At 47.0% G+C, this 10,310-nt stretch overlaps 2 protein-coding genes across 3 annotated transcripts; both read right to left on the reverse strand.

Annotated features, from left to right (window-relative positions):
• Nucleotide 1: 1 nt before the first annotated feature.
• On the reverse strand, nucleotides 2-4,020 carry rnf4 (ring finger protein 4). The gene is made up of 8 exons (XM_004086490.4): nucleotides 3,817-4,020; nucleotides 3,013-3,087; nucleotides 2,543-2,708; nucleotides 2,126-2,208; nucleotides 2,017-2,029; nucleotides 1,831-1,945; nucleotides 1,478-1,529; nucleotides 2-1,001 (listed from the first exon to the last, which is right to left on the reverse strand). Exons 2-8 carry the CDS (start codon nucleotides 3,022-3,024, stop codon nucleotides 852-854), a joined length of 591 nt encoding a protein of 196 aa, XP_004086538.1. The 5' UTR covers nucleotides 3,025-3,087; nucleotides 3,817-4,020; the 3' UTR covers nucleotides 2-851.
• Nucleotides 4,021-5,422: 1,402 nt separating this feature from the next.
• On the reverse strand, nucleotides 5,423-10,184 carry LOC101172641 (selenoprotein T2-like). 2 transcript variants are annotated; one of them, XM_020701728.2, is made up of 6 exons: nucleotides 9,937-10,182; nucleotides 9,485-9,595; nucleotides 8,798-8,924; nucleotides 8,641-8,728; nucleotides 8,202-8,337; nucleotides 5,423-6,393 (listed from the first exon to the last, which is right to left on the reverse strand). In XM_020701728.2, exons 1-5 carry the CDS (start codon nucleotides 10,125-10,127, stop codon nucleotides 8,216-8,218), a joined length of 639 nt encoding a protein of 212 aa, XP_020557387.1. In that variant the 5' UTR covers nucleotides 10,128-10,182; the 3' UTR covers nucleotides 5,423-6,393; nucleotides 8,202-8,215. The 2 variants fall into 2 exon arrangements, with proteins under 2 accessions (XP_020557387.1, XP_020557388.1); XM_020701729.2 differs by lacking the exon at nucleotides 5,423-6,393 and adding an exon at nucleotides 7,044-7,397 and having other exon boundaries at nucleotides 9,937-10,184.
• Nucleotides 10,185-10,310: the final 126 nt, after the last annotated feature.

Genomic DNA, 10,310 nt, shown 5'->3' on the forward strand with positions numbered 1-10,310 from the left:
GCTCATTTAACTTGTTTTAATTGGGTTTTACAAAAAGTCATCATCCTCTTTAAATAACTTCAATCTAACATTTCTGCAGCTTTGATCCTCTGGGGAACCACAGTGAATGTGAAGCTAACATTTCAGTAAAAGGTCAACAGTCGGTCATGGCGGTGGTAGGGCCATGGTTTGGGGCTGCTTTGCTGTTCGAAGACTGTTGCCATGGTAACTGATCATATGAATTCTGCCGTCTACCCAGAAGGATGCGGTCCTGGTGATCTCAGACTGGGTTCTGCAGAAGGATGAAGATCGGCAGCTGAGAGCTGAAGAAAAGCTGACAGAAGTCTTTGAAGTGACCGAGACTCTTTAAATTCAGGTTTCTGTTACATGACTTTAAAATGGTCATGCTGGTGACCGTTTTGATAACCGTCGCACAAAACTAAGGAGATTTTTTCCCCCCTGAATTAAAACAATTCTGCTTTTTTTATTTGTGCCGATTTCTTTGAACGGTTTGCAAGTGAAAACATGCGAACAAACGAGTCAAACAGGACAAACAATCTTTCAATCACTGTTCAACACCGCCGAGGCGGCTGTTGCCCCAAAGACAGCCGTTTGCTCACACGGCCGTGCTCGTTTAAAGCTTGAAGCTCTGTGCAGCGTCTGTCCTGTTTAAATGGGTGCAGAGTTCAGACGGGTCCACTTCAGCCAGACGTTTTATTCAAACTTAAACTAATCTGAGCTCAGCTCCATCACCTTCAAACAATCCATCACCAGGAGGAGTCTGGCTGAAAAAAGCAAAAGTCACTGTTGATGACATCACAGAGCGGACGCGGCGGTGTCCAGTAGCAGCTGGGTTCCCGCCGGCATCACGCTCAGACGTAGAGGGGGTGGTACTGTCGGGAGGTGAGTCTCTTCCTGCAGGTGGGGCAGGTGTGCGAGGAGGTCAGAGAGTCTCTTAGACACTGGCTGCAGAAGACGTGACCACACTTTGTGGAGACGACCAACCGGCCACTCCCGACAATCTGAGGAAGAAACAGCCAATCAGAGTGCAGCTTTCATGAGCATCATCATCATCACTGACCGCCTGACATCAGAATTCTGATAAGCTCCATCTTCTGTTCCCATGCAGAACTCTGCTCAGGCTAAAGGACCTCTGGAGGATCTAGAAATGTCTGACACTAAAACAGAAGCAGAACCTTCAGCCATCAGGCTCTGCTCAGCTGGAACTGGTTCTGGACTCGGGAGTCAGAAGGTTCTGAGAAACACTTTTATGAGCCAAGCTGCTGTTCTCACAGCATCAAGAGGAACAAAGTTAGGAAGAGAATAGATTGCTTTCACAGGTGGACAGCTGTCTGCATTTCTGCTGTTTTTCTAAACGTTACCTTTCCATGAGACAAAGGTTCTCTTTAGATGCCGAGTTTTTAGTTCTTTAAACGGGTTCTGGTTCAGACTTCAAAGGCAGGTTCGTTCATGCCTCTCACCCGTGCATTTCTCTTACCTCAGAGTACAGATCCAGACAGACCGGACAGCTGATCAGGCCTGGCGTCGACCTGAAACCCAACAAGAACCCAGTGACTTTTACTTCAAGAACCTGAGGAGCTTTGCTGCTTTCTGTCCTGGTTCTGCAGAACCATGAGCCCTACTCAAACTGATGTGAGTCCGTCTGTGTTCTCCACCCTCCTGTTTTGAGTTCACACTCCGCTCATCCCTTTCTAAATATCACCACAACATTTACTGTGACCTCTATGGATTCGGGGGAGCTTTGGTGTGCACGCTCCCCCGTCGAGCGTGCACACCGGGACGCTCCCAACTCCCCTGAACTAAACGCAGGCGCAGAGTTCGGTTCTTCACCTTGATGCATGTGCGGCCGCCGCGGTGGCGGCGCTGCTGAAAAGGGGCGTGTCCTCATCTTCATCACTGCTCAGGACGTAGCTCTCACCTGCAGGGACTGTGCTGCTCTGAGGATCTAACACAAACAGAAGGTCAGGTGACCCTCAGATGACCTGGTGACACACACTGAGGTCCAGGAGGACTTACCCTCATCCACCAGCTGGAGCGCAGAGACAAGAACAAGAGAAGAACATCAGCTTACAGCCCGTTTCCACAGCCCCCCCCAAAGTGAATGATGAATGACAGAGCGTGTTACCAGCACAGAGTCGTTGTTGTTGGTCAGGTCCACCACAGCAGCTTCTGCTCCCTCACAGGTAAGGTCCACCACCTCCTCCACACCTGCACACACCAGCCGTCGGTTACAAACACCTGAGGACAGCGAGGCCGTCAGAACCTCCAGGCAGCACTACAACCACCTGCTTTGATCCCTGAGGAGAAGCTGCTGCTGTGTTTGGGTCTAGAGGTCAGACTGAATCTTCCTCAAAAGAAAAGCTTCTGCTGGAAGCGTCTCCAGACCATGACACTTCCACTGCCGTGCTACAGGATGAAGACAGAGCCAGCTGAAGCTTACAGCAGACCCGTGCTCTCAGAGCAGAGGTTTAAAATGAGCCTAAACCCCATTTCCAAGTGAATCCTGGGGAAAAAAAAGGCTCCCGGAGGCTGACACACTGACCGTCGTCCGTGTTGTCCATCACGTCGATGGTCTCGGCAGGGGGAGCGGAGTCTGCACCGGTATGAGTCCCCCGGTTGACCGCTCTCCTGGATTGAGCAACTCTGCTGGTCTTGATGCTGGGCCTGGAGACCCGAGGACTTTCGGTGGGCCTTCTCTTCCTCTGGGCCTGAAAACACATGAACACGCAGGGCCTCAACCACCTCAGGTGAGCTCAAAGGCTGACCTGACACCTGGGAGTCAGGTTCACAACAGTCACAGTGAGCATCACTGAAGCAAGGAAAGCTGCTGCCAGTTTTCAGTGTGGTCAGAATGAAGCTCCACCCACTGCTCCACAGAAGCTTTAGGTGGAAACTGCTGACTGCAGCTCAGAGCAGCTTCCACAGAAACTGCTTTTTTCCAGATGATGATGGAGGAAAGCAGACGTTCCTTTATCATTACAGGGCGTGATGAAGAGAGGCATGCAGACGTACAGAGCTACTCATGTCCGTCCAGGAGCTGCGGGCGGCCGGGCCTTCGGAAGCTGCGGGGGGCCGGGCCTTCGGGAGCTGCAGGGACCCAGAGGAAGGGTTAAGGTTAGGATTAAACCCCCAAATGGTTCCTGAGCACTGCTGTTTCTGCAACTCGCCGCTCCTCCAGAGGATGGATCAAAAGAAGGTATCTATTTTTATAAATAGATTACTAAAACTGTCCCATTTCAAACTGTCGCGACTGCTTTTCAAACGTCGGGAGAGTTTCTTCTGTTGTCATCTGTGAGGGACTAGAAATGTTTGGTCAGACAAGGAGGATTAGGGGTGGATTATGTCAGACTTTTGTATGATAGAAAGATATACAAAGAGAATGTCAGGCATGGCCCATTGAAACATTTTGTTAAAATGCATTAATCTCCATTGGTTTAAAACATGTACTCTACAATCACAGAAGAAAGACGTTTGATCTTCCACCGCGCCACGAAAAAAGCTCCATCCAGCACCAGCAGTGTTTCCCTGTCCTCAGCTTCTGTTTTGTGCCTACACGCTTTCCGTAGCAGGTACAATTGGTCATTTGTCCTCAGTTATATGATTTATTCATCTGCTTTTTATATCAAAAAACTATTTCATAACGTCTCATTCGAACAAGCTAACAAGAACACACGTGCAGAGTGATTGGAGCAGTTATTCAACCACCGCTGGCTGCAGTTAGAACTGACGTACAGAGTCACGTGAGGAGCCGGTTTCCAAAGTAAACCATTTCTGTCACAACACCAGCATTTCGGTGATCTCTTTCTCGACTCTTACCGTTTGATGTTGCTGTCGTTTGCTGCTTGGCGCCTTTTCGGCCTCTTATTTTACTCCAAAAGTGTTATCCGAAGAACTGAGTCTGGTAGAGGCTATACACGCTGTCTGGACCGAGTCAGAACCGAACTCAGGACCACTGACACCATCTGGGAGAACAGTGGAGTGTGGGCCTCTATCTACTTCCGGTCTGCGGGCTCTTCTTCTGCAGCTGCGTCTGATCTGAAAGCTGCAGCGCCACCGTGTGGACAGGTCACCTTGTGTTTACCAAAATAAAACACTCAAAGGAAAATGGTGTTTTGAGTTTTTGACATATTTTTGCGGCATTTTTTTTCATCATGGGGCAAATGAACATATATAAAAAAAACTAAGAATAAAAAAGCATTTCTAGGCATTTTTTTTCCAAATCGTGGTGAATCAAGAGCAGATTTTATCCTTAGTTTTAGAAATGTAAATTTAAAAAAAAAAAAAATAATTAAAGATATCTTTTTAATTTAGCATTTACAAAACGTCTTTTACTTTTTTATTTGGCCTTTGAGTATTTTTTGATTTATCACTTATACATTTTTACCCTATTATTCTAGACGGTACCTTCTCAAACCATCAGCCGTACCGGTTTGACCATTTTATAATCATCTTCTGATGTTTTTAGTCTTTGATGTGTCATGATTTTTTTCTTTCATCCTATGATTGTGTCTTTTATGTTTAGTACCTTGGATTCTACCCTTGCTCCTTGATAGTTAGGTGCTCTGTAAATACATTAATGGAAAAATATATTTTTGTTTTGTATTTTGTTTTTAATAGCTTTTCCCCCTCTGTCAGTTTATCATATATAAACTAAACTCTGCTGAGATCCTGTTTCTGTCCTTTCCTGGTTCCTGTCTGAGCTCAGCGTGAACGTTGAAGACGTGTCTCGTTAACATCCTGCTGTGCATGCGTAGAAGGACCAAAAATCATGTCTTAGTCACTGCAAAACACTGAAGAAACTCGCTTCAGCTGTGTTCACACAGCAGGGACCCTAGTGGGCAGAGGACCAGAGTCTGAAAAAAAAGAACTTAGTTACATCAGAACAAAGAGTTTGGTTAGACTGTCTCATCTCTATCTCAGAACCTGCAGCTGCACCAATGTAAACGTCTGTGGAGCCATCAAGGGTCTACAACATGTGTCAAACTCAAGGCCCACCATGTCATTTTCTGTGGCCCGCCAGAGCATAAAAGCTTTTAATTTCTTAAAATAAAAGTTGGTGTGTATTTATTCATATCTAGGGGGAATCTGACTTGAAATATCAGATTGGGGAACTAAACATTAGGACTTAAACACTGTCTATATAACCTAACCTGACAGAATCAATTGTTAAAGGATTTATGCTAGAATAACAAGCAAACATATGTTTTCTATGCAACTGGAATTGTCACTTTAAAAACTTATAATAAATAAATATATTTAACATTAAGGAGTAGTTACATTAATTTTTCATTACATTTAGTTACATGTATAAGTTATATCTGGCCCTTTGAGGACAACCGCTATGCTGATGTGGCCCTCAGTGTAAATGAGTTTGACCCCCCTGGTTTACAGGGACTTGAATGTTTCAGGAACCAGGCAGCTCTTTCCAGTTAAGACTTTATTCATGAATCAACAACACTTCACACACATCAATTCATGAGCAACAACTCGACCGATTCCTAGGGTGATCAGTGTCTGTGACACATCACACCAGATTTCTGTTTGACCTTAAACATTACGGTAAAAACCAGGACATAAGCTCCATCTTCAGACGGCTGAGGTGGGGTGCAGCTCTGTCTGTAGTGGCTTCCTGTCAGAGGAGTCTGCATGTCACAGTGGTCCTCAGTCTCTGCTCACACCGACAGCAGATGGAACTTATCCACCGGCTGCTTCTCACCGTCTTCATGCTCGTTCTGCTCAGACTCTCAGAGCTAAAAACATCTCAACTAACATGCAGAATGGATGCTGCCGGGCCACAGTCCTGATCCAGAAAGGGTTCTGTGCGCTCAGACTCAGACGTGAGGACCTGGGTCTGACCATCAGCCTGTGAAGGCTGAAGTCAGCTGCAGGAGCCAGGCGTTCCCCGGGATCCTGACCGAGGGGTGAAAGCAGCAGACTTTGAACGCACCACTGCTGGTTTCAATGAGCTGAAGGAGAAGTCAGGAACTTTCTCACTCTGAGGACCACAGAGGAGAGAAGTCCAGCTTTCCGGGTCCGTGTGGAAAAAGGAGGAATTCCAGATGTTATTGGTGCGTGTGATGAGAAGTGATGTCATACTGAAGGACAGCTTCAGAAAAAACATCAGCTCAGAGGATCAGGAGACAGGAAGTGCAGCAGCATCATATCCTGTTTGTGCCCCTCCCCCACCCAAACATGAAAGTCTACACTGAGAAGCAGTGGGCCCGACCAGTGCATTGTGGGTACTGCAGCGCGCGGTGAGCTGGTGCAGAAGAAGAGTCTTTGTGGCGAGGAGAACATCAGGAGAGACCCCTCAGTGTCTGCTTTAGGGCCAGACCTTCATGAACGCCACAGACCGAATGTCCTCCTGAACCAGGACACCTGAATGCCGCACGGCTGTGGACACACAGGAGAGAGGTCAGTGGGTCAGCGTGGTCCGGTGTTCAGGGTCAGACTGAGGTCTCAGCTGAAAGTTACTGAATGGCAGCGTCTGCAATTACTCTGTCACATTTTAAGTTACGAGGTAATCTGACTACTACTGACTGCCGTTTGTGGATACTGCTAACGCGGTACGTCACTGTAGATGGATTGAGCAGGTTAACAACAGGATGAACGACTATGATTGGCTACTGCGGTGTCACAGGAGCCAATCAGAGCCCACATGGGGCGATGGAGGTCACGGTGATGTAATTTCCCCTCCAGAACGGCGTCTATTGCTGGCGCCGCCTGTGTCAGAGAAGGGAAGTGACATCACCATAACCTTTGTCACCCGATGTCAATCATGTCCCCACTAGCCAATGAGCTCAAAGCCCCACCCCCATAAAAAATTCTTAACTGTAACTGTAAACAGAGGATTGAAAGCAAATAAGAGAAACAAAAAAAAAAAAATCAAAAGCTGAAAATACAAAACACCAGTAACTTACAGTAATTTAGTAACAATTTGAAGATTATAGGTTTTTAATTAAATTTACTGTTTTCATTTTTCAAGTTTACAATGTCTATTTTCGTGGGCGAGACTGTTTTCCATTTTCTTCTATCTAAACTGGTTTTTCCATTCACTTAAGCTGATCCTGACTTAACCCCAAAGAGGTTTTAGGTCTCAGCCAATCACAGGGCTGTATGACTGAAGCTCCTCCTCCTCTGCTTAAAAAAGGAGGGTGAAGCGAACCCTGGTTCCAGGAGCATGTGAATCTTGTAGTGTGAAACTTCAGAGAAGGAGTGAGACGGCATTCCTCTGAAACGACCAAAGGCGGCGGCGGCGCCCTCACAGGTGCAGACACCTGCTGCAGGTCCATGACGGTTAGCGTGTGTCAACAACAACAAGCAGGCGTTGTCACGACGATCCAGTGTTTCTACAGTCCCACCCCGAGTGAACCTCCTGATCTCACCGTAAGACTGTCCTGTTGAAGACACATTTTTGTGTGTAACGCTGTATACATTTTCTGGTTGGAGGTTTAAAAAGGATTAAAAATAATAATTCCTGTCTATTATGAGCTTCTTTTCAAAGAAGTCATAATTTTTGGCCTATCGCTACACAACAAAGTAAATAGTTTATGTATCAATACTGTGTTATGTTTAGCCATGTTTTTATACACAAAAAAACAGATTACAGAATTGTCACCCCCCCCAACATGACCTTCTTTAGTAACAAAGTCAATTTATACTTAAAATCCATAAGATTAACCCTTGTGCTATCGTATGACCCCACCCTTACATTGACGTGTTCTTCCTACCATGACAAAGGTGGATAAAGGTGGAAAGATTTCATGTAATCCATGGACACCAGTGAAGATCACAAATCATTGAAGAAAAAAGGCTCAGAGCTCTGTCTAGTGGGTCTAGATGACCCAACTCCCAATGTTAAAGTGCCTAGGATAGCACAAATGTTCATCAATTCACCAAAAGCCATAACAGTTCATGATAATCCAAATACCTGAGACCGTTATTTCAATGTTGCACCCCCCCTGCATTTGTACCACTATCAAACTCTGTAATTGTGGTTTCCTTTTTCGTTAAGATTACGTGTATGTTCATGTACAAGTGTGCTTCTAGCTATGTACTCTACTTTTTTTGCTTCCTTTTAAATTGCGGTATTCCTTCCACTTGTATCCGCCATATTTTGTGATGTTATGTAAGTGTTCTGGTGTTGTTTTGTGATGTGTTCAGTAAATTCATTCATGCACAAAGAAGAGCGTGAGTGTCACCTGTGGGTGTAGCTCTAAGTGGTGGAGAAGCCGGTGTGCTCGGCCTGGTTCATCTTCAGGTGGGTGTCCAGGATCTGGAACATCTCCTGGATGTTGGGCACATAGCCGGACTGCAGCTTGGACCACACGGGAATGTCTGAGGGACACAAACAGTTCCAGGAGGAGAGTTCCTGCACGACCGAGCTTAACGGGACGAATCCGTTAACGTTCTTTCACGGACGCCCCTGAAGGTAGCAGCTGCTCCCTTCAGGGGCGTCACAGCGTCTTCTTCTTCATCACCTTCTGACTGTGAATTTTCTTCACTCGTGAATGGCTGCTCTTTGTAAACTCCTTGTTCCTGAAGCTTCAGTCCTGACCAAGATTACCTGGATCTATCTCCAACCAATCACAAGCTAGAGCCATGACTCCTGCCTCAAGCTTTGGGCCAATCACAACTCACCGTTCAGAGACACCTCAAAGGCTCCAGTGGACAGGAAGTGGGTCTCCATCATGTTACAGAGGAAGAAGACCATCAGGCAGGAGAAGATCTGGGGAGGTTACAGACAGTTAGCTGTGGCGCCAACGGCTGCAGTGCCAACACAGCTGCGGTTCCACACCTTGTTGTCCTGACTCCAGGTCCAGACGCTGGGGGTGTCCAGTCCAATGTGACCAAACGGGTTTAGACCAGTGACGATGAGGAGGATGGAGAGCAGCTTCAGGTAGGAAACCAGGTTTCCAAGAACCCTGAGGAGGCGAGAGGACGACACTGATCAGAACCCTCTCTGGACACATCACTAACAGCTGACAGACGCTGTTCACGGCTCCTTGTTACGCCCCTCTTCAGGGAGGAGGGAGAAAATAGGTAACGAAAAGAAAATATAATAACCAGGCGGGGTTAAAGTCGGCCACACAGCCGTTTAATTGCGTGACACATAAAAATGAAAGGAAACTAACCAAAAAAAACACCAAAGGTGAGATAAATTATGGACACTACCAAGCAGACACTACCAGGGGTCGTAACACCCCTCCCCTTAAGGGACCGCTGTTGCTGTGAGGCCAGAGCGCCAACCACCGAGCAAACAATCGCAGATGTTGAAGCAGATTCTGGACACCAAAAAGGACATTTAGTAGCCTTATCAAAAAGAGTTTTGTGTTGACGATGAAGAACCAAGTCATCCATGTAGACGCAAAGATTTTTCTCGACTGCTTCCTGGGGGTTACCCGACTTTTCTTCTCCGTCTGATTTACATAAAACGTTTATGGAGTCCTTTCCCCTTGCAAACACCCTGATCAAGGCCTCTCACCTGTTGATGGGGGTGGGGGGGTAGTTGTCTCCCTGGATACGGACACCCGGGTACACCTGGCTGATGGCCTGGGAGTACTCCTGGAAGACTTTGCTGTAGCCTCAGGAGATGCTGCAGACACAGAGGAGCAGAGGAGCAGAGGAGCCTGCTGAACTGGGAAAAGACGCTCCGCCTTCAAATTTGGGGAAAAACCCCTCACCCGCCCCACCACCCTTCCCTTGTGCCCATGGAAACCCAGTTTTTCAGGGAGAAACGCATCATGTGTTTTTGAGCTGAAATTTCAATTTAAACATGAGAGGCGTTCAAGGAACCCTGAAAAATTCCACTTCAAGAATCAAGTAATGTTCACAACATGAGGTTCCTTTTAAACTAGTCCTCAGAATTAATCTACAATCAATGTGGTCGAATATTTTTTTTTCTTAATAAAAAATGTAAAATGTAAATCCACTCACCAGTACCGGAACCTCAGCACGGGCCCGGTGTACGCGGAGGCCCTGGCGTGTTCTCCGGGTCCCGTGTCCGGTAAGGGGCTTGGACCGTCGGCCGGCTGCTGCTTGGACCTCCCGACGTAAACATCCCGCAGCGTGAGTGCGGTGAAGAGCAACAGAACCGCCAGCAGGCCCGAAGGCCCGAATTCCGACATGACTGCTTGAGGAAGGATCGGTCTGCGCAGTCTCAGATCACCCGGCGACGATCGCAGCTGCGCACCTTCACAATAAGACAATCAGAATGCACGGTAGAAATGACGGGGCGCAACAAGGAAGGGTTCAACATCATATCATAACTCATACACGTAACGGCTCACCTGCTGACAGATGCTCACGCG

The sequence above is a fragment of the Oryzias latipes genome, chromosome 10 (assembly GCF_002234675.1).
Source record: "Oryzias latipes chromosome 10, ASM223467v1".
Taxonomy (NCBI): Eukaryota; Metazoa; Chordata; class Actinopteri; order Beloniformes; family Adrianichthyidae; genus Oryzias; species Oryzias latipes.